The 26,541-nt window shown below is 33.4% G+C and overlaps 1 protein-coding gene across 8 annotated transcripts in view; it reads right to left on the reverse strand.

Moving 5' to 3' along the window:
* Acn (apoptotic chromatin condensation inducer acinus) overlaps positions 1–26,541 on the reverse strand; it is an 86,369-nt gene that overhangs the window by 28,062 nt on the left and 31,766 nt on the right. For 4 of the 8 annotated variants that reach the window (XR_016194412.1, XR_016194420.1, XM_089246532.1 and 1 more), the window contains 6 exons: positions 24,945–26,257; positions 23,640–23,714; positions 22,109–22,354; positions 17,622–17,696; positions 7,787–7,838; positions 7,007–7,082 (listed from right to left, as the gene is read on the reverse strand). Coding sequence is in view for 4 of the 8 variants with exons in the window: in XM_089246532.1 (XP_089102658.1) it covers positions 7,007–7,082; positions 7,787–7,838; positions 17,622–17,696; positions 22,109–22,354; positions 23,640–23,714; positions 24,945–26,257 (1,837 nt within the window). In the remaining 4 variants the exon portion in view is untranslated. The remainder of the gene's footprint in view (positions 1–7,006; positions 7,083–7,786; positions 7,839–17,621; positions 17,697–22,108; positions 22,355–23,639; positions 23,715–24,944; positions 26,258–26,541) is intronic. The other 4 variants (XR_016194435.1, XR_016194431.1, XM_089246734.1 and 1 more) reach the window with 2 other exon arrangements.

Consider the following 26,541-nt stretch of genomic DNA (forward strand, 5'->3'; position numbering starts at 1 on the left):
AAGATCACTTTAAATTATATCATTTCTCAGTAATATGCCATTGAAAAGTACAGTACAGACAGAATTTTCACATATTGCCCCTCCTCTCCTTTTCAAAATCAAATTGCATATAATCTTTTACATACTAGTTTGCTTTGAAATCTCAGATTATTGAATTCAAAACGTTGTTTCAACATAATAATAGATGAAAGAACTGCAAGAAAAACTATCTAACACGTCCTTGACATATTAAAGTGTCCGTTTAACAGATGTCATAGGTGCTGGAACCTGGTGGGGGGCTCAAACAGCCTCCACCTCCAAACAAATTTTATGAGGACTGAGCCCCCCAAAAATAATTGATAAATATACAATGCGCACCTCCCCCTCCTGCATACAGACCTTACTCCCATATATACAGGATGACTGTGGCAACTTTCAGTCTGCTTCAAAATGAGCACATTTCGAAAACCTTTCACAATTCCAAAAACTTCTTGTCACAAGTAGGGACAAGACCAATAGTGATTAGCTGAATACCAAATATTAGCGACCGAATATCAATTTTCATAAAATTCATCACAATTATAAATAAAATTGGTATTTAATTGAAAATAAAATTATTGGTAATTTCAAATGATTGATAATAAATTTTAATTATGTAATTTATTTTTTCAATAAATATTAAAAACTGGTTCAGAGCACTCGTCCGGCAATCGAGGGACCCGGGTTCGACTCCCGGTAGAGGCAGAGAAGAGTTTTTCCTTCCTTAAAAAAAAAAAATAACATCTCAAATAATAAATATCTTCACAACATCCAGTCTTCTGTATATCTTGTAAAAACTGGTAATTGGAAGATTTTTATTGATACGATGCTGACAATCAAAAACACTGAAATATTGTATTTTAATAATGTTGCAGTCAATTTATTTTCAACATGCCATAGTTTTACAACCATTCAGGAGAATGTCTCAATCATTATTTACTCTCAACTAGTAATGCATCATATAATTTATAACTTATTTTCTCATTTTTCCTCCATCAATGTACTTTGTCTTTCTTGCCTCTTTCAATAGCTCAATAGGATTCTTGTCTAGGTACATTCTTCAGTTAGTGAACTTGCGTAATTACAATAGGATTCTATTTTCAGTTTAGTGTTTTACTTACCCAATAAATTCTCCCTGACTTAACATTTTTCATAGAAAGGACATTTGCACAGCAAAATATAATAAGCAAATTTTTAATTTATGTAAAAAATTATAATTAATACAGTTTTCTTTTAAATTAGTTTGTTGTGCTTAGATTTACACATATATTCGGCCGAATATCTAGGCATTATTCAGCAAGGGCAGAATACTGAATAGAAGCCGAATATTTATCCCATCTCTAGTCACAGCCAAAAACAAAAATATCCGAGAAGAATTTATCTGGGCCAAGTTCATCTGACCTTCTTGGAAGAAATTTTCAAATTTATCTTTGAAACCAAAATTGGCAGCACTTGTTAGATCAACATATCATGGTTTAGCTTTCTCAGTAACATCACTCATCTGGTTTAAAAGATACAAACTCTGGAGCACCACTTCCGTTCAGTGGATGCCAATTTTCAAAACTGTGCTTGATGATCCATGGGTCTAGTGCTGACAGTCATTATAGAATACTGGATCCATCAACTTCTCAAAAGTAATGATTAACAGCCTCTTCTGCATTACTACTACCAAACCACACATGCACCTCATCAACATTCGTCTACAGAACTGCTAACGAATTGGTACATGCTGAAATGGGTATGTACATGTTGTGAACCTGATGTGAAGTTTGTTTCGGCGTAATGTTTGTTATGTGTGGTGCCACCATGTGCCAGTTTTTCCAACTATGAAAGAAGTGTAATGTGACTGAATACCTCTACTACATTGCAGACAATTTAAAAATATCATTAGTTTTGCTTTGCGCAAGGAATTTTTTTTTTTTCTGTAAAGCCTATATCAATATTTTTGTTTGGATACAAGTTGCCTGCCTGATCCAGATCAATTTCAAAAAGTTGTTTTGCGGAAGCTGCAGCTTCCAACTTATCAGGCTCGACCAATCTTGCTATAAGTTTTAAAGCGAGATCTTAATGACAGCTTCAAAAAAAAAAAAAACACTAAGAGGTTCCGAGCTTAGGCCACAGTCTTAAAAAACGTGTCTCACATTTAATGAGGGAATCATTTACTGCCAGGCCAAAAGAGGTAGCATAGGGTTCATACCAGTGTTGGGGTTTTGGACGTCCAAAACTGGTTTCGGACAGGACACACGGGATAAAGTGTCTGAAACTGTCCAAAACCTCCAAGCTTCAAAATTTTATGTGGAAAACTGGATTTTTTTTCCATGATACGAACATATTAAAAAAAAAATATTAGCAGAAAATAAAATTAAATCAAAAATATTTCAAAAAGGTGTCATTTGGTTTTTTTTAAGTTAATTGTTTCACAAAATTTATGGTTTTAAGCTGGAAATCTGACAGTAAATTACAGTCATGTCCATAAATTAAGGATAATTCAGAATCAAACAGAAATCGAAATCTAAAGTAAAAATTTCACCTGTAGAATTATCACACACATTTGCAAGAATTATATGCAAATTTCAGGAAGCCACCAGATGATGCCGATAGTACGTCACAATGACGAGAGTGTAAGAGGGGGTATATAAGGAATGGTGGCAAAGAAATAAAATTGTTCACAAGAGTTCTGTAAGGCACTCAGTGCCATAAGCGAATAGTTATGACACAGAGGATGCATGTGGATGACTTTTTACGTGGTAGAATTATCGGCCGCTTGGAATGTGGGCGTACTCAGATGGAAGTATCCATGGAACTTGGAATTGCCCAAAGTGTCATCTGTAGGCTTTGGCAACGATTCCAAGATAACTGAAATGTCAGTAGACGTTACAGTACAGGTCGCCCCCGAGTTACAACGCCGAATGAAGACCGGTATTTGGCAGTAACTGCCAAAAGAAGCAGATGGAGGAGAGCATCCGACCTGTCTCGTCAGCTATCTGCAGCCACGGGTACCACAGTTTCAAGGCAAACCTTGTACAGATGTTTGGGAGATATTGGTCTATATGCTCGCAGGCCTGTCAGATGTGTTCCGCTCATGGCAACTCACTTTCGGCAGCGATTAGCCTGGAGTAGAGAACATGCAACGTGGACATCATCACAGTGGGCTTGTGTGATGTTTTCCGACGAGTCCAGGTTTAGCTTGCAGTCTGATTCATGTCAGACTTTCATATGGAGAACGCCAGGTACCTGTTACCACCAAGACAACATCATTGAACGCGCCGTTACGCCTTTGAAGGCAAGCGTTTGGTTAGGCAAAAGGCGAAAAAAGAAACTTGTCTCATCACAATTAAGCACATCTGCATCTTTATACCCTTCTATCATTGGTTTCAGAATATATCATTCTTCCAATTTTCAACAGTTTCTTGAGATGCAGATATGCTCTCTCCACAAACTTTCCTAAAAACAATGCCATGGCGCTCTTTGAATCGGGTCAACACTCCACTGCTAACAGAAAAATCACCTTGATTGAGACTATTTGCGAAATCCTTTGCTTTCTCTTGAATTATTGGTCCTGATAATGGGATTGAGTGAGATCGAGCGGATTTGAACCATAAAAGAGCTGCTTCTTCTACGTCGCTGAAGTCTGATTTTCTTATGCGTTTTCTGATTGGTTCATAAGATTCAAATGCTGACAAAAAATTTTCATTATTTTTGGGAAATGTTGGAATAGTGTTCCGTGTAACTCCATATTCTTTGCCGAGTTCACTCTGAGTATTACCCGATTCTAGTTTTTTCAAAATTTCAACTTTTGACTTTAAAGTTAAAATATGAATTTTGCATGGCGCCAGCCATTGTATTCACGGCCGTCGATACTCAAGATGAAAACCAAATGACATATTCAGCATCTAACCAGGCTTTTTAGCTCTTTTTCTTTTACTTCTTTTCCAAGAAATCGTAAAACTGAGTTCCACCGAAAACATTCTTTTACAACATACAATATCAAAACTCCCAATAGATAAGATTTTAATTCCTATTGGAGATGTTGACAATATCCACACTTTTTTTTCACCATGAAAAGAATGAAAGACCTTTTTTGGAAACTCCACTAAAATGATAAGCCAGCCAACAGGTTTCAAATTGGGGGGGGGGGGGGCCCAATGCAAAAAAGGGACCCATCATAGAGAACAAAGAAACAAAGGATAGTCAAAGTACCCATGAACAATGTCAAAAAATTCTTAGAACTGGTAACAGAAGACCAATTGTAAAAACCAGTCGTGGTGAAAGGACAAACTCGTAGTCGACTTAAGCAGAGTTAAGCCAAGCATGTATCGAGTTAGAGAGGTTTCTCTACATTAAAATTAGTATTGTGCCAACCAAGGAAATAATAGATGTCGAGTTATCCGGATAGTCGAGTTACAGAGAGTCTACTGTATTTATATATTAATTATAAAATTATTTCAAGATATACAGAAGACTGGATGTTGTGAAGATATTTATTATTTGAGATGTTAATTTTTTTTTTTTTTTTAAGGAAGGAAAAAACTCATCTCTGCCTCTACCGGGAGTCGAACCCGGGTCCCTCGATTGCCGGACGAGTGCTCTGAACGAGTGCTCCGTTCGGCATATATACGCTCTAGCGAAGGAAAATCTCTATCTCCTCTGTAGCTTAGTGGTCAGAGCACTCGTCCGGCAATCGAGGGACCCGAGTTCGACTCCCGGTAGAGGCAGAGATGAGTTTTTTCCTTCCTTAAAAAAAAAAAAAAAAAAAAAAAAAAAAAAATTAACATCTCAAATAATAAATATCTTCACAACATCCAGTCTTCTGTATATCTTGTATTAACAAGTGGAGAGCGACATTCATGTCATATAAAATTATTTATATATTAATTATAAAATTAATAATTTTAATTACAATATCATAATGACATAATCTTAGATTTTTTTTACACACATTTATGCTTTTCAAATACACCTGATGGAGAACACACATGGAACACAATTAAGAAATGAAAAATTTCCCTTTTCTGCAATTTCAATGCCGACAAGATTTAAGACTTCACAGCTGTTTCCTTTGTGACATAATTAGTCAGAGATGTAGTTGGTTTCACTGCAACAAAATTCTTTACAGTTGGCTTGCACTCGCGTAAGCGGTAGAACTGAGAAGTTTAGCAATCTGGGGTTGTTTACTGAACTCCTCTGATTTCACATGCTTGGCATGGTTCTGGATAACTTATCTGCCCGTGTTATGAGTTTTGCCGCAAAGCTGCCACCATGCTTTATACGTGTCATTTTTGACTGCTTCGATCCAATCAGCCTACTGACAATACGCCCACACAAGTTTTCTTACAACAAAAAAATCACGTACAGTGTTTTCAAATAAAAACACTGACGTGGAAATCAAAATATACACGTGCGTCATCTGCGTTTCCTAACTGAAGTCAACTTATGAAATTATCGCAACTGAGCTTTGTACCCATCGCTTTCTACGATGCGTAGTTATGATGCTTCAGGAAACACTAGAAAGAGTTACGATAAGGTTGTAGCAATATGCTTTTCCAAACAGACGTAGGAAATCCCTGTTCCTCCTTGGCAGTATCTATAGTTTTATACGATATATTGGGCTATTTTACGGATTATCAATATTTATGATGTTCTCGGAATTCCCTTTTTTATCCCAACAGAATTTTTTTCCTCTTTATTTATTTATTTTTTATCCATTTTTTTTTCCCGATCAAGTGACAATCGTGACGATTTTCCAGGTCGTTGTCTGAAATTTCCAGGTTTTAAAACTAAAATGGGCCATTTTCCCAGACTTTTTTTAGTTAAAAAAAAATTTTCCTGACTCTCTTTTCCAGGTTTACCCTGCCCCATACGAACCCTGTAGCAGGCTTACCTGAAAGAGTTGTTGTTCCATATAAACTTCACAAACTTTCATATAAACTTTGTCAAAGTGTCTAACTCTTTACATCCATTGCACAGTTTTCAAGCCGCCATCTACTACAAAATTTGCAGAAAATAATTCTTTTTCAATTTTAATCATTTTTTGTGTCTGTAATGTCAGTGAACCATATGTAGCAAAAAAATCTATAAACAAAAAGTATATACCCACTAACAAGGACTATCAGTCCCTTGGGGTCACAGAGTGTCTGTATCATCCTAATGTTACTTTTTGTGGAGTTTTATTGTTTTATGTTTTTCTCATTTTGATTGTATGTTTTAGGTGTTGTGTTCAATCAAATAAATAAAAAAGTTGTTAAATCATTTCATCCAGCTGCCTTCCATGTAACCCACAGGTAGAAAGCCTGCCCCCCCCCCCATGTTGACATAATATTTGAATGGTCTGCTACACAGAGGCAGGGAAAAAAGCAAGAGGATAAAACATTTTTTCTCAGATAGAATGTAAAAGAAACTCCTTTCCATAGTTGAAAACAATGGAGAAAGGAGGGTTTCTCCTCTTTACACCCCTTTCTTCCATTTACTCAGAAAGCAGGTTCAGTGACAGCGAGCAACAGTATGGTTCCAAGTACATGTAAAATCCCACCCTTCCAGTGATAAGACATTTAGCTCATGCATACCAAAATTTCTCTCGGTAAGGATCTGGAGAGAAATGCAGATAAAGATTGTTAAGGTGTTCTTTTCTCTCCTAGAGGATCTGAAAGAAATAATCTTCTATGGAAAAAGTGAAGACAAACCATTGGAAAATGTGAATTTATCCCCTTTTAATTTTTTTTTCCTTCAGATTTTCCCTGACTTTTCCCCATTTAACATTTCCCCTGACCATTTTCTGATTCCAATTCTCCCTGACTTTCCAGATCACTGTAAACCCTGAAAGATCTATTGAACTTTCTCAAGTTGTATTGTGAAGTGTTGTTAAATTTGCAACCACTCTTTACTGCTTGCTCATTGTTTCTGCATCAAGTGAATAAATACATATAAAAAGTAATAGAATACAAAAATGTGCAACACAAATATATTTATGAATTATGAATGTGGTTCTTACAAGGAACGTTGAGTTTCCTGTATGTCACTTTAGCAGGAATAGGATCATCAGGTTCAATATCTTCAGCTGCCCTTTTCTGAAAGATAAAAGAATGCAATATAAAATATGCCTAATAAATATTATTCATCCAGCTTGTACACATGGAAAAATACATCCAAACCTATATTTCATTTCTATTTGATGACGTTAGGTCATTGCTTCAATATCAGAAAGAACTTCTAATGAATCGCAACAAAGCAAAAATTGAAGTAATTGCAAAAGTAAAACGAATAGATGACAAGATTTGCATATATTTTCTGAAGCCTGAAAATACAGGTTGCAGTGATAATTCAATCAATCACCTTAATATGGCATGCATAATCATCATGGTTATATGCTACAATATTCACTGGTTAAAGGAAATAGAAAATATTTTATTGTAAATTAAATAAAATTACTTTTTTTTCCTGCATTATAATATTTGCTTGGTTATTGAATATATTCTATTAAATTCAAAGCTTTTACTGCATATTGTGTGTGTGGATATCACAAATATTTTTATGATTCTGCAAGACTTAGGTTTAGGTTTGTCTACATTGAATAATTTACAATTTATGTGTAAATTGTATTGTATGTGTAATTGTATTGTATGTGTAATTGTATTGTATGTGTAATTGTATTGTATGTGTAATTGTATTGTATGTGTAATTGTATTAACGTGAATTATCTAAATTGCTCATACACAATGAATCAAAGTCAAGTCATGCAAACAAAAATTTTTTACTGGATTCTGGATGTTACCTTGGGTTCAGCTTTTTGTTTACTTTGATTTTCATCCTTTGACGATTTAAAACTGAAAAGGAAAAATATTTTCAATTACAAAAGCGTACCAGTCAGTTTAAATGTGCAAAATAACTAAATAAATAGATACAATATTTTCACATGAAATAGAACACAAAATACACGGTATTCCAAATTTATCTTTACAATTTTTAAATTTAATTCATAAAATATAAAAGATATTTACGTCCAATTTGTTGCACATGATAAATAAGTATAAACATATGATTCAAACTGATAATTTATGACATATAAGTACAAACTCAATTTTTTTCCCCGTTATGAGAAGTGTTGAAACGTTCACACAATTAATATAATTAAATGCTATTTTGTGTATGTTACCAAAAGATTTCACTTGTCATGACTCACAGGCAGATTGGATAAATAATAAAATTGATTTGATACGTTTTATATTGCAAGATGGCATGTTTCTAAAGTGGATGCAAAAAACATAAGTGTGGATAATAAGTATGCTGTGATAGCTAAATCTTAGAATGAAAATAACTTGTGGCAAAAGTCAGTAGAATCATCATGTGATAAAGCTGAGGAATCTCTTGTGTCTGCCATGAAAATGGTCCATTTGTAAGCCAATGAAGACTTAGCAACAAAAAAATTTGGGACCTTGAAGGAGCATGGATTAGGGTTGCTCTCCCTAATCACGTTTGTGCACGTTTGAATGTGATTTCCAGCATTAGTTCTGAAAGTTATGACTCAATACGAGATATGGAAGCGGCTATGACATTAGTAATCCAAGAAATAGTAAAGAGGGCTAAAAAAAAGGTAATTTTCACGTGTGATAGATGAATGTACTGATGCGTCAATGGAAGTCTAATAATGTGAAATTTGTTCACAATGGTAAAATATTTATCCACTGTGTTTAGTGGAAATCAAAAGCGCTTCCGCTAATTAATTGTATACTTCAGTGATAAAAACATTGGAGAAGTTAGGCATTGATGTGTCTAAATGTTTTATGGCTACATATGGTCCCTCAGTAATGACTGAAATTAGACTGGGAGTGGCTGCGCTTTCCGAAAAGTGCAATGCTTTTCTCAGTGCACTGTGTTGCACATAGGCTGGCACTTGCATCTAGACAGGCTGCTGCTGAATCTGCTTACCTGGTAAAATATCAAGACATTTTGAAGCATGTTGCAAATATTTAGAGAAATCTCCAACAAGCCAAACAATTACAAGCTCAAAAATATTCTGGATCAAAATGGTAGAAAAGTGATAAAACCATCAGCGACCAAGTGGTAGTATCTAGGAGACAATGTAAAATAATGAAATGACAGTGAATATTGAATTGAATCTAATCAGTCTTCCCTTATATATTTTCGTTTTTGCAGGAGATAAATGCCTAGTAGCCCAGGGATTACTGAAACAAATGGCATCATTCCTGTTTCTTGCCACTACTACAACATTGAATGACATTATGTTGACCATAAATAAGTAAGTACAGCGTTTCAGAAACAAAATTCAGATTTTGAATTTGCTGAAGCAAGTGTAAAAGCTTGTTTAGCAGATTTGGAGTACATTGAAAAACAAAACTGGCACACATTTGATGGACTTCCTAGATAAAATCCCTAAAAAAATAGGAATATGAAACACATATTGTTTCTGACAGCCAGTAACAAGAAAATTTTGAGAGCTTGTTGGAACAGTTTATTTCCACAATAATCACGAACATTCAAAACAGATTGGGAGATATGGACACATTTTGAATTTTCTTTCACCAACCAACTTGCTGAATTAGATACATATGGCAGAGATGAAATGTCTCAAATACCCCAAAACTGCTAAGAATAAATCCTGAACTAATGGAATTTGATTCATCTGATTTGTTATGCGAATGGGCTTTGTTTGAACAAATCATGTACAACAGGTGCAAACAAATGAACTTAAAAGAGCTGCTTGACCTCATGTTTGTAAATGCCCTTTGAGTATCTATCACTTGTCAAGTTGGCCATAACAATTCCTTTACACACAACAGACTGTGAAAGAAGTTTCAGTGCGTTAAACATGAAAAATGATATTCAAAAGACTCAAATTATGCCACGTCAACATCAAGATAAAAATTAAAGGACCAGAAAGAAAAAAAACAATTTTGGAGAAGCGGGCCAGTTTTTGAAAGAAACCAAAGTGTCAAATTCTAAATCCAAGTGTTTTGGAAAAAAATAAACTTAATCATTTGTTTCAATTGTGTTTGTCGTGTGTGTGCACCATTTGTGTGTTTCTATTGTTTTTTAACCAGTCAAGTGGTTACGACAGCGTTTGCTGTCGCTGCCATACGTAATGTTGGTGCCTACGACAGCATTTGTCGACAAAGTCTTTGCGGTCTTTTCACAGATATGACGAAATAATTTGTCATACATGTGCTGCCATCTCCGTACAGTCATCCTTCTACTTATCTCATCACTAGATGGAGTTGACAATCATATTTCAAGGTCTGAGATTATTATTACTATTATCTTTGTCATGTTTTACAAAGCTGCATCCCCATCGCCTTTTTTTTTTTTATTTCCGATTCCCTTGCGAAGATGCATCTGTTTTATTACTCATATATCTTTTAGCAAAGGTTCAACTACTATGGTTCCACACAAATCCATCAACAGCATTTCTTTTAGTCACAGGACATTATGACCGCCCCTCCCCACTTTTGGGGTGTCATATTATGTCTTGACACATTCAAGCTATAAAAAAACATGCTATCAAAAAAATATTTTAATATTTCAAAATTCCAAGAAAAGGAAAAAAAAGGAAAAAGTGTGCGTATCTTCTAAAAAAAGTGGGCACCACGGGTAACGCTCGGAGAAATTAATTGGACAGTTGACTGGTTAAACTACTTGAAAAATACAGTTATCATTAATTATTATATGTAAATTGGCATTTTAACATTTTGCTAAAGCTTTTTTCCCCATCTCAAATTTTTTTGCTACATGAATTTTTTGCAAATCCTGCATCCTTCATCTTGTCAAAACATGTTTCTTGCGATGTCCTCCAATTAAAGTCTGATTTTATTTTCAAATTTTGAACAAAGTTTAGTTTTTAACAACAGATCCCAGTGGAAAAAGCACCTAATACACAAGACAACTACAATATCTGGGCACTGTTAGGCAGAAAACTATCAGCGCATTCATCAACAGGATCCTGGCACAAATCTTTTATTACCACCAGCACTGTACTACATTATAAAGGTGAATGGTGCCGCCGTACCAGTGAGGACATTGACTGCATACAGCAGGTATCAGAAGCCTAGGTAAATCCATCAAAATAACAATAAGAAACCTGGCGATGCCCTCCACCACAATTCAGTCCCGTACAAATGTAATTGACAACAACCCTGCATTCTTCCATCAGGTTTGTTTCACTAATAAACTTTGTACTACTAGTGGTGAGCTTGTTATGCTCACCACTAGTAGTTGCATTATATGCAACAAACCGGACGTTAATATCTTGTAAACTTTATGCGTTATTAAATTTCAAAGTAGCAAAGATAAATTTTGAACAATGTATAATTTTTAAGAATTCAAAATTTTAAGAAAAAGTTTTTACGATAATGTTTTTGTAAGTTTTGTAAGATGTTCTGAAAGTATTTTATCAGCCCGAAGAAGTCACTTCATATAAAAAAAGTATTTCACTAATCGCTGAATTTTGCACTTCCCTTGTCTGGAATATTTTTATATTCAACTAGAATTGCATTAACATGTTTACAGAAACAAGTTTTTATTGTAAAACAAAAACAATCAAACCACAATCTCAAAAAATAGACAATAGTTAAATATATTGCGTAAACAAAAGTTGTAGAAAAATAAAATAAACTGTTAATTTGAATTCCTATTATAGAATCCAACATTACTAATGGTGAAAGTCTTGCATATTTTCAATAAATATCATACACAACAATTTTGATGACAAGTTTCACAGTTATAATAATTGAAGCTTTCGAAGTAACAATAGAGGTCTTCCAGCTTTTAAAAGGATCCATAACTTGATTCAATTCAATATATAATTTCGATGAAGATTTAATAATGTTATGGTTACGCATCCGCTGCAGAACATAAATGAAGAGAATCCAGTTGAATTTCTCGAACTATGTTTTTCAAAATAACTTCAATTAAAGGTTGAACCAAATATTTTCTCTCATGTAACCACTATTTTTCATTCTTTCCATAAAAATTTGATGAAAATATATATATGTACATTGAAGCAACATCACAAATGTACATAGGGTAGACATTCTCTCAGCTCACATAAAAGAAGTTGACATGGCCACTTAATGTTCACAATAATTCACACACAAGAAACTGAATTTTTATCATCATTTATGGTACCATGTTTAAGCCCAAGAAATGGTACACCAAAAAGTCCATATATAATATGTTGTTTGAAGGAATTTTTTCTAAATTTTAAATCTTTCACTGTCTGTCGAAGCTAATAGAATTCCAGCAATTCAACCACTAATATGAAATGAAATCATTGTTTCTTTAAACTTGGTGTATACCCCTGGAAGAGAAAAAAGAAAATGATTTGAAATTTATAAGAATACAAGATTTATGTATTAGGAGAGTAAGGACAGGATTACACTATACAAGTTTTATAAAGGTCTTAAAAGTGCAACCAATAAGCTTATTGGTTACATTTGAACAAATGCAACTGATAAGCTTTGTGAATAAGCTTATTGGTTGTAAGTGGTTTAATATAAATGGTAAGAAATCAGGGTTGGTAAAAACTTTTTTTTGGTTTAAACCAGGTTTTTTTTTGGTTTTAATTGCATTTACTTAAAAAAAAATAGAATTTCTGGAAAATCATTCAAACTTCTGATAATAAATGAAAATAAAATGTTTATTAATGTAATTAACACACAATTCCATATTTTAATAAAAACTATTTTTTGAACTTGATAATTTTATAGCTTAACTCAAAGAATTGTTGTGTTTGAGAATTTTTATTAACCCTATAATAAAGATGTTTTCTCCAGTTACTTTCAAAACGCTTAATTAGAGCACTGTTTTGCAAAAACTATGATAAACTTGTTTATCAAATACAATTCGTTTAATGAGGCGAATGCAGATTAATTTGCGATTTGCTATATACAGGGTGATAACTAAAGTTATGATTTCAAAACACTGTAAAAAAAACCACTGGTCAGAATGACTTGAAAGCTTACATGAATATTCCTGAAGCAATGGAATTTTGTATGGAGAAGGAGAAAAATGTACTTAAAAATGTAAAATAGATAATCCTGTACTCATCCAGCACATGGGGAAATTTGTTCCCAGAATGGAAATGGTTATCAGTCGAGGCAAAATTATAATGCAATTAGTATGGCATGATTTCACAATTCATGAAACCATAAAAAAACAGTCATTTAAACAAACTGCATTTTACACAAGAAATGTTAAATATGTGGTCCACAGTGTTCTGGCTATGAGGTGGAAGGCCAAAAATGCTTGTTGAACAGTAGACCAGAGTATGCCATGGTAATGATGTGCTTTCAATTCACCAAAGTTTTGTATCAGACCACTGTACATAACATTTTGGGATATCCCTAAAGCCAAAAGTTGCAAGGGTTATAGTAGCATTCACCTGAGAGATCAACATGGTGGCCAGGTGTATGCTATCTTGTAATTGTCAAAATGGTTCTTCAGCAGCTGCTTTGCTGGTGTTCCAATGTACAACTTCATAAAAGCTGTGCTATCCCCCACAGCTGGACCAATCTAAAAAAATTTAGGCGCCAGTCAAAATTGTTAGGAAACGTTTTTCAAGAAAAAATTCTTAATTATGTAGGTTTTTTTACTTTTCCGGGACTTTATGTCCCTCTCCCATGTTGGAATTCACATTACAAAATCAAAAAAATTTTGTCATGCTTACACTTCATTTTAGTAATGATGCATATAAAATTTTTGGCACCAAAACCGATTTTCTAGTCACCATGGCGACTTGGCACTTGTCCAGCCTTTCTATCCACACACTGATGTTGTTAAAGTACCGAAATGATGTGGTTTCACTAAATAGATCATACCACTGGCCAAGTACAGCATCATCTACTTGTACTTTCGCCAAAGAAAATCCTATTGCTTCAGGAGTATCCATGCACATTCTCAAGTCATTCTGACCAGTGGTTCTTACTGAATAGTGTTTTAGAATCGGGACTTTAATTAAAATCACCTTGCATATAGTTGATTATTTTTCATAAATCACTTACTACTGTACAGTAGAGCCTTGATCAGGATGAGGGTAATGGTGAAAATAAACTATTAAATATTGAATATTAGGCCTGGTGGCAATATACAGTATGAAATGTGCTGCTTCCTGCTGCTTTACCACTGGTGTTTGTGCTTTATGGGCAGCTGGTGTCTTTTGGATATACAGGGGTGGGAAGTGACAAAGTCCATTTTGGAGCACCGAAATTCAGGATCAGGCGTCATTTGGGGAGGGGGGGGGGCAACGCCCCCCCTGGAATTTGAAAATACACTAAAAAAGGTATATATATATATACATTGAGTACATGTACTTTCCCGCCCGCCCCCCACAGAAAAAGTTGAAATGACGGCCCTGTGTTCAGGATTCAGAGCAGTTTTGAAGCAAATACTTATAAATTTGAGTAGCAAAATTAACTTACAAGAATATTTTCGTTAACCCCCACCCCTTTTCAAACTACAACTTCAATGTCTTTTGTTATCAATCATCTTTTTTTTCAGCTTGCTTTTGTTTTTGGTATTTCAGGCTTTTGTCACCTTGTTTGAAAGAGCGGCTGTCATAAAATTTTTCACACCAGTCTATTAAGATGATTTTTGCTTACTGAGGGCACTATTTGCTATTTGGAACAGCAGTAGTTCAAATGGGCTAAAATTTTTCTATAAGTTTTCAATCTTTTTGTACTCGGAAAGAAATTGTTGCGAAATGGGAGAGAATTTGGAAAGGATCAACACAATGTTTAGCAATCCATTACTTATTTGGCAACATTAATGATTTAACACTGTGGTAATTCGGTTCTTTATTAGTTTCTAAATTAGCATTCATAATTTGGCAGACATGCTCTTTTACTCCCAGAATGAAAATTTTTATCACGAAACATCAAAAGTTGACACAAGCAATGACGATCGACTACAGTAATTTCTGCTGCTTTCAATGGTGACTTTTCTCTTTTTTTTTAAAACAGAAACTGACTCGCATTCGCGCTTTAACTCTATAATGCCCAGATCGCCTGTAGTCGGCCGAGTAGGTTAATGCCCATAACCGCCTCAAGTCGGCCCAGCTAGGGGGTATGGGTATGTTTTGGTGGGCTTTTGTCACCGACGGGGAAGAAGATGAAAGCTCTTGTCAGAGGCGGGACGGGAAAGACAACTGCAACGCCCTATCAATGGGATTTTAAAAGCTGATGTACTAGAATGTTCCTTGAGAATGAACTAAGGGTACTCAATGCATTTTACAAAGAGATAATACTGTGAGGAAAGGGGTGTTTTCAGTTGATAAATCATCTCCCAAAAATCCATTGAAATGAAGGGGTGAACGTCAATGCAAAGGGTGGCATGAATAAAAACTCATGGAGAAAGGGTGGGGAGAGGGAAAGTGGCCGAAATTTGGACGAGTCCACTTCGAACACAAAAAACTTGTTATTTTCACGACCCTCCCAGGTTTTCTATCTGGGCATTAAAGAGTTAAAGCTGAAAGACCATTGCAAACCATCTTCTGTTTTATTTTCACGGATATTATCAGGGTTTCGCAATGGAAAGCCCGATGAGGGGTAGATAGTTTAAATACAGAGGAATAAAGCATGCTTTTCTCGGAAAGAATCGTTTCTCAGCAAGCAGAAACAAAAAATTTTTGCCGTCCTTTCTGAAATTCTGGGCATACTGAAGCAAAATTTGCAATTTTGGCTATTTGGCACAGAAAAATATGTGTGACACAATTCTCATTCACGAATTTACTTAAAATAGAGCATCAGAATGTAGCTTTAAGTTAAAAAGTACGGTAAGAACATAGAGTACCAAAATTTCTTATAACTTTAAGCAACTAAGATAATTAATATGAAAGAAAATTTATATTCAGGCCACTTTTATGAGATTTGTTTGAAAAAACCACTTATACTATCTTACACCATTTAAAGGTATGCCATCAGAATGCATCCAAGAATAGAAAATGTGATAACTAACCATTTATAAGACACTTTCTCTGCAGTATACACTGGTTTGTGTGAATTATCATTTTTTTTTTAATTTTTGCTAATAATGAACAAGTATGATATTTTTAAGGAAAAATTATATTTCCACTTTCATGAAATTTTTTAAGAAAACCAATATGGTTTAAACCAAACAATCCTGTAAGAAAGTAATAAGATTTTCTGGTTGTGCATTAAGCTTGTTGATTGCAGTAAAAGTCAAAAACAAGTCATGAATTTTACCATTCATTAACAGTTAAGGATTAAATGATACTTTTAAAATAAAAAAGTTTTTCTTTGGAGGGCATTATGAGAATAAAAATGCTGGTCAGAACCAACCAAACACACTTTTGTTTAATTATAGCTATTATTTACAAGTCTGGCTATCATTTAAGTATTTGAAATAAAATTAAAATCGCATAAGAAAATACTAAATCAAAATTCAAAATAACAAAGAACTCACCTCATACATCTTTCCTAAAAAAAAACCTTGAGAAAGAATTCTTGGCTATCTACACAGACTTTCATTAAATTTGTCGCATTGCTTTCATTTCTGCATATTTATGAGCTTGTTCGATTACAGAAAAGAATTAGTTTTAAAACCAATTCCAAACAGCAACAAAAACACCAAAAATGAAATTAAAAGGCAGATTTCTGTATGCATGCTTGATTGTCATATAACTTGATTGTCAATTACACTAAAGATAGAGAGTTCAAATCAGAAATATTTTTCTCTGTGCATGATAAAACATTAAATCTCAAATTTTCTTCCATTTATTTCTCTGCAGCATACACTGATTTGTATGAATTATCATTTTTTGAATTTTATGTTCATTGCTTGACATTCTCATTGGAAGCAAAAAATATTTTAAAAAAATGCATATTCCCATAAATTAGCTATTATCAAAGCATGACCATTGTTAATTTTGACCAATTCAGAATAGTCGTCTTTACAAGTATTTTTGCTCATTTGACAAACTAAGAAAACAAAATAAAAATATCACAATATTACTATTTTGAAGGCTTGAAAATATAATTTCTTACATTAATGCATTCAAGATATATACAAAATATACTTGACTTTTGGTGTAAATTTTTCATATTAAGCAAGGAACATGCTCTTAGCTCAATATCCTTATATAATTTCCACTCAATATTTATCTATTTCCAAATAAAATGTAAATTTCCCACAGTCAGGAAAAGAACAAGCAGCAGAACAAATGGGACTTGCACAACCAGCATATTTCAATGCAAGGTCAATTTTTGTATGAATATATTCTCAGTTAAGTACATAAAGCTGGGTCCACACTACACTCGCTAAAGTGATTTGTTACACTCACACAATGTGGACGGGATAAGTTACGAATTAATAGCTCATGAGTTTTCACCTCATGTCAGTGCATCAAAGAGACTCAGATCATGCCCTCTAAATCGTATATGTCAGGATGCTGTGGCGCAGTAGTCGCAACTTGCTTCCTGATAAGCAAGAGTCCAGAGCATGTATAATGTGGACTCGCCTTTATATGAATAAAGTTGCTCAACATGGTGTCTTCGCTGCAAATGATCTGAGTATTTGAACATCCATTCACACAATCGATCTTAATTTTCATTCAAAAAATACAGGTACTCAAAGCTTACCCAGAACCTTTTGAGAAACTTTCAAAAAGACGACTCATGTCTGAACAAGAAAACCGAGATGAAGAAAAATCGTTGCTGAAAGATTAATATACAGATACAACGTGAAACTTTCACAGATAACAGGAGCTAGAGTACATAAAATTGATTTTCAACATGAAAAAACAAAGTGAAAAACATCCTCATAACATGTGACCAAAACACCTAATATTATAATCACATTACATTTCAACATTCAATGATATAAAAATTTAAACTTTTAATCAATGAGTCAATAAGATAAATTACAGAAATTTTGACCCACCATTTACCTCAGAAAGGAAAAAATCCTGTAACTTTAAAACAACTTACTTAAAAATCTAGCAAACGTTCATAATTTCTTATAGCCATAACAAATACCAACTTGAGTATATAATAATATGACCCACATATCTGGTGTTTGGTCAGAACATGATACAGCCAAAAAATGGCTTTTCGATCTAAAAGTCTTATACTAATTATAACTAATTAGATGTGAGATAAATGATCAAATATGTTCCTACAGCCAAACAACATGCTGATGTATGATATTTTCATTTGTGTTTGTGTGCATGCTTTATTTTTGATTTTTAAATGACAATGAAAATGCTTATAACTCCAAAATCACATTTTTGAGATATGTTTTGACCAAAAACACCACAGATATTTTACATTCCTATATTTTTTGTTATCATTTGATGTCTGGCTTTTCTGAAGAAATTTCTATTTTTCAACAATAATTTATGGAATATTTAATATTTACTGGATATAAAACATGTTAAACTTTTTTTTCAGATAATCATTCTAACTCACTGGAATTTGCAGAAAGCCGGAATTTGCAGAAAGCCTCAATTTCCCGTCCAGCTGCAATTTTCAGCAATAAACTGGGATTTTTGTCCACAATTGTTGATGTCCCATATTTCCCAATATAGAAATCCAGATTTTCTGTAATTTTTGAAATGAAATATGGGAGGGAAATATGGTGGTTGACTTATCAAACAACCGTCCTTCGGCTGTTCACTTTGACCATTGCTCATATATGGTACAGTGCCATGAGTCCAGGCGGTGCAATGTCACAAAATCTTTTTCATATAAGGGGTAGGTAAATTGCATCTTGAAGAACAGAAGGGAGAAAAACACTAACTCAATGTTTCTGTTCTTCATGATTAGGATTTTCTTTTTATAAATAATAGAATAGACAATAAAGATTCATGATCCGGGAACCCTGTAAGCGATACAATATCTGCCATCGATGAGCGAAACATAGAAAGTTGGCAGCCCTGCTAATTTAAAGTTTTAACCATGTTACGATCAAGGACATAATATTGCATCCAAAAGCAGTGGAATAAATTTAAACAAATCCATGTTTTCATTCCTCTCTCCTCATTACCAGGAAACTTTGTTGCAATCCCATGAAAAAAAGTTCTTTTTACCTCCATGATGAGGTAAAAAGCTTTTACTCTAAGGTTAAATAGGTTCTACTGTATACATTCACGTAAGAGGGGGAAAGAGAAATATACTTCATACCTACTCCCTATTACAGATAATAGAGAAATTATACCAATATATACTGTTTTCCTTCCATTTGTTTTTTCTTACTGTTCTACTCCCCCCCCCCCTTTTCCCTGCATGCTATTACGGTAGAACAAGTTATCATATTTATTCACTGATTCATCAAACAGAAATCATCAGAATTTTTTGCCAATTGCACATAAGCAAAGCGGTTAAGTGCTAATGCCAATGTTTCGTTCACCATGGCATCTGGGATTTATCAAATAAAATTATAGTGGAGGGATGGGAAATTTAAAAAAACTGGCTCTGAGAGGGTAAGATATTTAGGGAGGTGCCTTAAATATAATTTAATGGGTGAAAAAGGCTTCAAATATATGGAACTGAATTTACATCATTCAATTGTCTGTGCAATACCAACACACACTGAAAGAGAGTAGGGTCATTCCATGTCAAATCACCCAGCCATGACACCCATAGTCTCAGATTTCAATGATTTTCTTTTTATTTGTTGCATTTACCATCCTTATTAACCGTGTGAAATATTATTTGCATATCTCTAAAATTTTTTGAGAAAAAAAATGTTGAAATTTATCAAAAACTGATGCAGATGACTTTTCCGAGGCTCAATTTTTAAGCGGCATTGTTTGAGAAAATAAATTCTTTTTCTATTTTCAATATATTCAAGTTAAATTTTCACTAAAGTGTTCACAAAAACATACAGAATATGAATAAAAATAATACATACGCTTACATTTGAAATTTACATGCAAAAAAATTATGTAAACTTTGTATTTGTGGAATTTTTCGTTAGAAAAAATGCAATTTTTCAAACATATTTTTAGCCCAGAGGCACAGCAGTTACCAAAACAACTTTTATTTTAAATTTCTCCTAAATATATGAAGTAAAATAATGGAGAAAAAAATAATGGTTTTTTGACCGTTAATATGTTTATTCTGGCTCGCAACACAAAATTCATCGAAATAAGACTGAATCGTTCCGATTTCAAATCATTCAGCTAGATACTGAAATGCAACCCATCATCCCAGATTCCAATTATATTTTATTTATTGCTTCTACCATGCTTGTTGACCATGCAAAGTTTCATGTACGTATCTCAAAAAACTTTTTGAGAAAAAAAATGTTTTTTAACCTCACGAATGACGTCTCTTAGGCTAACCCCATTCAAGCAATATTATTTGTGAAAATATATCATAACTTCGCAGATTTTCAATATATTCAAATGAAATTTCCACTAAAATGCTCACAAAAAAATGTAGACTATGACTAGGAAAGAATATTTAAACCTTTGCATTAAAATATTAGATTGCTAAAAAATCGTTGAAATTTAATTTTTTATTCTTTTTATAATAAAAACACAATGGCTCACCTTTACTTTTTCATTTACAAAAGCTCTCCTGCTTTTCTCACGGCATATTCAGTGACATTGAACTCTTTTTTTTTTTCCTTGTTCCCATTTCTTAAAGCAGGGGCCAGAGTTAAAATTTGCAATTTTCCCCTTGTTGTGATGGTTAAATTGAGTCTTATTTCTAATTAACTTTATCAAAATAATCATATTTGCTTTCTGTTTAATATCTTCATTAAGTGTGCTTTGAGATTCATTTTCTGGTAATTCTTCAAAAACTTTACAAACATTTGGTTAGAAAGTGTTACAAGCAGATTCAACTTTTCTTTTGGCATTGTTTGACTTGCACTGTGGAGCTACCCTATGAAGTTTAATTGGTGACTCTTCTATGTTCTGTAGACATGAATTTATTTCTTCAAGTGCTTCTTGTTTAATAATTGACATTTTTCCAAGTTACTTCTCTACATTACTATCACTGTTCATCTCTTCACAGTATTCAGTTTCTTCATTTAATTTATTGTTGTTTATATTCACTGTCTCTACAGACATGGCATGGTACAACTATTTATTTCATTTATACATGAAAAATACAAGTTTACTATCCTTAAACCTTTTGTTATTTTTTTTCTTCTGACATTTTAAAGGATTAAAGCATGCTTTCGGATGTATTTCATACTTTGAGAAAAAAGCTCTATGATGCTTAAACACACAGTAGATAAATGTTCAGAACTTGCTCCACTCCTCAATATTGATGTCCGATGGGTCCAATGATGTAATGGGTAACAGATTTTACACTTTTGCATAACACTTTTTATGACAGTCAGATCCAGTATAAATTTCAAGTGTCTTTTCTGACATTTTACTTTGAATTCCAAAATGATATAAAATATTTAGCCCAAATGGAAATTGTGTTATCATAAGAAAAATTTGCTAACCCCCCTGGAGTAGGCTACTTTATGGAGCACATTCTCTGTCTTCAGCAAGATCATAATTGAAACTTGCATCATTTGATCCGGAGGGGGGGGGGGCAGTTTAGTTCTTACACTTTTGTTTTAGTTTTCACAATGAAGCAGCAGCGGTGATTTTATCATCACCTGCTGGGATGATAAAGTCTTATAATTAAATAAGACACCAGCTGCCCTCTGAAGGACAAAGACCAGTGGAAATTTCATTTGAATATATTGAAAATCTGCTAAGTTATGATATATTTTCACAAATAATATTGCTTGAATGGGGTTAGCCTAAGAGACGTCATTCGTGAGGTTAAAAAACATTTTTTTTCTCAAAAAGTTTTAGAGATATGCAAATAATATTTCACACGGTTAATAAGGATGGTAAATGCAACAAATAAAAAAAATCATTGAAATCTGAGACTATGGGTGTCATTTTAGCATTTTGCTGGGTGATTTGAAATGGAATGACCCAGTAATGAATAAATGTAATGTCAGTAATACACTAAAAATCTTTCAATGGTTAATTCTTTTCCTGAGTTTAATTTCAGGATATAGTGAAAATTATCAATAACACATTTTCATGATAACGATTGCATAGCAAAACTGTCTAAACACTGAGGATTTTGGGAGAACATCCATTTACCTGATATTTCTGTCCCTATTCTTTTTTTCAGGGGGCTTCTTTTCTTTTTCCCTAGCTTTATACTGTGTGCTTTTTCCATCACTTTTACTTGTGTCTTTCATAGAAGAGATATTTTTGTCACTATTCTTTTCAAGAGACTTCTCTTTTTCCCTAGCTTTATTCGGTGTGCTTTTTCCATCACTTTTACTTGCATCTTTTGTAGAAGAATGAGCACCAGACCTAATTTTATTGGTTGATGGCTTGGGACTAAAGAACATGATTAAATCAATAAGTTTTATAAGTTGTATTCACACATATATGGAGTTCTCAAGTTCATATTTCCAATGGCTATTTAAAGAGGTTCACCACAGTAGCTGAAAATTTCATAGTAATACTCTGGGAACAGAGCTCTTTAAGAATTAAATATTACATGCAGCATGTCATTTATAATCACTTTTTTTTTATATAATGTGATCCTCACATATTCTCATGAGATCCGTATGATCCATCCATGGCATTTCCATTTACTCAGACTTTCAAAACATTAGCACTCATATGCAATAAATGATTCACAATACCATAAAAATGATGGAAGATAATAACCATTTTGAAAACAAAAATAAACAGTACAGAACATAAATTTAAGTGAAAAAACAGTAGCACACATTCTCATGAATACAATTTACAAAAGTAGACCTTCTACTAGGGAAAAAAATTAAAAAATTTTATTCAATTCAAGTTTTATATCAAAAAAGAAAGGAATTTAAAAAAAACCTAGAATAAAATCATGCCTCATGGATGATTCTATCCCACATATTGTCTTTCAAGAGTCCCCTTTTAGTGTTTCAAGTTGTATGTGTGTTTTTTTTTTTGTAGTTCCAGTTATAAACAAGTAAAAATTTCACATATACAGATGGCATGACATTAAAGATATTCACAAATTCTCTTCTATTCTGTATATACTGTACTTTATGTTCTCTTTTATCGCAATTCATTTATGAATGTCTTTAAAGTCTTTTTTTTAGATCAAATTTTCAGTCTTTATGTTCTCTTTTTTGTAGTCCCAGTGATGCAGTTTCAGTCGTAATCAGGTAAAAATTTCACATCGTAACAAACAAAAAATGCTTCAAAGCCTCTCTCTTCCATTCCATATACATTGTACTTCATGTTCTCTTTTGTTGCCATTCATTTTATAACTTTTTTGTAAGAAATCAGGTGCCGACAGTTCCAAAAAATACTTTGTTTTGGAAATTGTACTTTACATTCTATTTTCTGACATGTATGGTGATTTCATTTTTACCTTATTTGATATCACTTGCTCTTCTGAGTAATTGAATAGTTTCAATCCATTTTTGGTCAGAGCACCATTTCATTCAGGATTGAATGAAAAAACATTCTAGTTTGCAACCATGCAATATAATTTTGTCATTGGGCTCTTCAACAAATTACTTTCATCCTTAGATGCATCCATTACACATTATTCAAATTTCTTTCATCTTTATTTCAGGTAATGATACACAAAATCTCCCCTAGAAATGCATTCAAAACTTACCTAGGTTTTTGAGAATATGCTGTCAACAACTGATCAATAGCTGAACAAGAAAATTCAGAATGTGAAAAGAAAGAGCTGAAAAATCAACACACACGACATTTACATCTTGCAACTTACAATATTCTGAATCATATGATATACAAAATCACAATTCATATTAATACCAACATATCTAACAATCTATACAACAAACTACAATAAACAAAAATGGTCAGCATGCTCAGACAAACATTAAAAAAGATTTCTTCAGTTCCTCAAAGACACCACTGAATCAAAACCATGTTTTCATTGAACGAAAGCAAAAAAATAATATACACATGCTCTCCCAGAACCAAAAAAAATTCAAATTCAAATAATAGTGGCTGATCATAAAAAATACAACTAAAAAAATGATCTGAGAATTTAAAATAAAATCTTGGAAGCTTATATGAATGTCAAGAAATTACTTATTCTCTTGCATTTGAAAAACCACAAAATAAAAATATTAAAAAAATTGTGTCACCTACTTCCACCAAACATTCATGATTTCTCACAGAATTACCAAAATCAAAACACAAAAATCAGCTACTTTTAAAAATTAAATTTATAAGCTTAAACTAATATTTAGATCCAGCAGAAGCATTGCAGTGTTTTCCCTGCCCCACCGCTTTTTGCATCTCAGCAAATGAGTTTTTTCTTCTTTCATATTTTCACCTAAAAAAAGGAACTTATCCAATTTAAAAAAAAAGAAAATTACATCACCAATGTATGATGTCTAAAATAATTCTAAAGGTGTGTCTATACTGTGTGCAATAAACATATGTGTTGTCTTCAAATGATTCACTGAGCTGCCTCTATAATGTGAATGGGAAAATGGTTTACAAGACAAGCAATGAATACTACTCAAGAGGATCTGATTGCCATCAGTACAAAGAGACTGGCACTGCACCTCTACAATCAAATACAAGAGAGGGAACAGATTATAGGCCAACAAGAAAGTACAGAAGATCAGGGATTGGCAAGCAAATTTAACTGGCGATAGACTCAAAAGCTTAAGTGATGTAATTTTTTAAGCTACTAAAACTGTAACATTAAAACTTTGATAAAATTACTTTAATGTCAATAAACCCCTTAACTGCACTGCAATGGCCGTATTCATACCTCTTTAAGATTGAAAAAAGGGTGGCACTTGGGAGTGGATCGTGTAAGATTTTGTCAACAGGTAACGGGTTAATCTTTCACACAAAAACTAAACTGCCCCTGTTTATTTTCACCATAATTGAATACGAGTCATCAGAAGAAAGAATATGGAATTGAAATGATTACCTTGAGTCTCGACTGCTTGAACTCCTGGGTAATTTTTCTTTCTTGACTGGTTTACTTTCTGCTACTTCTGTTACTTTTCTTGGTGGTTTATCCTCACTACTTGTTCCAGATTTTTCTTTTCTGGACTTATCTGGTGAAATGATTGGTGATTTTTCTTTCTTCGATTTTTCTGGGGAAATAATAGGAGACTTTGCTTTCTTGAATACTTTGTCTTCTGAGACTGAACTTTCTTCAGGTACAACAGCATTTCTTTTGATTTTCAAGCGCCGTGGGGTGTATCCGATTTCTTCTCTTTTCTCTTTGCTTTTAACAGTATCAACACTCCTGCTGGTATCATCAATTACATTCTTACGACTGGAGCTTGAGAAAAGCTCTTCTCTCTTAGAAGACTTATAGGATTTATGTTTTCGCCTGCTATCACCACCACTACTATCACTGTCACTTGACGAATCGCTTGCTCCATGCTTCCAACTGTCCCCTGACATCAAAGGCATATTTAGTGATTTTTCTTTCTGAAAACTGCTTGAATCATTATCTGCTCTATCCGACTTCTTCACTTCATCATCAGTTTTACTCTCACCATCTTCTGTGTCACTGCTTCCATCAGACCGTTGGTCACGTGCACATATCTTTGATATTTTACTCGTTTCCTCTTGATCCACATCCATTCTTTCTTTCACAATGGATGAATCATCTTTGGAAGGAGTTTCAAATCGCTTTTCATCTGTGATGTGTTCAGCATCAGATTTATCAGACTGAACGTGTACATTAACATCATCACGCACAATGATATCACTACTCTCAACGGTTTGGTCTGTTTCCATATCAACATTCTTGCTCAGTATTTTTCCAGTTTCTGAGTAATCAGAAGGATCTTTTGGACAGTTTTCAGCAGTAGAATTACTAACATCGAGTTCAGTTGATTCAAGATCCTCGCTTTTCTTCTTGGTATCTTTGCACACCAAGTCTAGAGCATAGTCTTTCTCTTGTTCCATGTTTGTTACACGTTCTTCAACTTGAACAGTTTGAACACTAGAACTGTTTTCAACTACATCCAACTCTGTTGGCTTTCCAACATTCTTAATTAATGAAAGTGGTTCACTCCCCTGATCAGTTTGGTCCACACAAGTCCTGTTTACACAATTTTCAGCAGTGTCTGCACCATTATTGGTTTTTGCAACTGTATTAATATTTTCATTCGCTGTATCTGGGGTAGAAATAGCTTTCTGAAGCTTATCATTATGTTTCTTCAATTTTGATTTTTTTGGATGCATTTCTTCTGGACTTCTTGGCTCCTGGATAATCAATGTAACCTATAAAAGTTATTTACTGATTGGTCAAACAAATTTATATACTTAAAACATGCAATAGTGAAATTACCAAGCTCTGGTGTTGGAAAATAGGATTAGAAAACAGGGTTGGTAAAAAAAAATGGTTTTTTGAAAGGGAAAAATCCAAAAAACCAGGCTTTTTTTGGTTTAAATAGCATTTACACTAAAAACAATAGAATTTCTGGAAAATCATACAAACTTCTAATAATCAAAATAAAATGTTTATTAATGTAATTAATACTATTCCCATATTAATCAATCTACAA

Source organism: Pholcus phalangioides, unplaced genomic scaffold (genome assembly GCF_987345545.1).
Source record: "Pholcus phalangioides strain wild (caught in Gottingen) unplaced genomic scaffold, Ppha-v1.0 ptg000001l_1, whole genome shotgun sequence".
Taxonomy (NCBI): Eukaryota; Metazoa; Arthropoda; class Arachnida; order Araneae; family Pholcidae; genus Pholcus; species Pholcus phalangioides.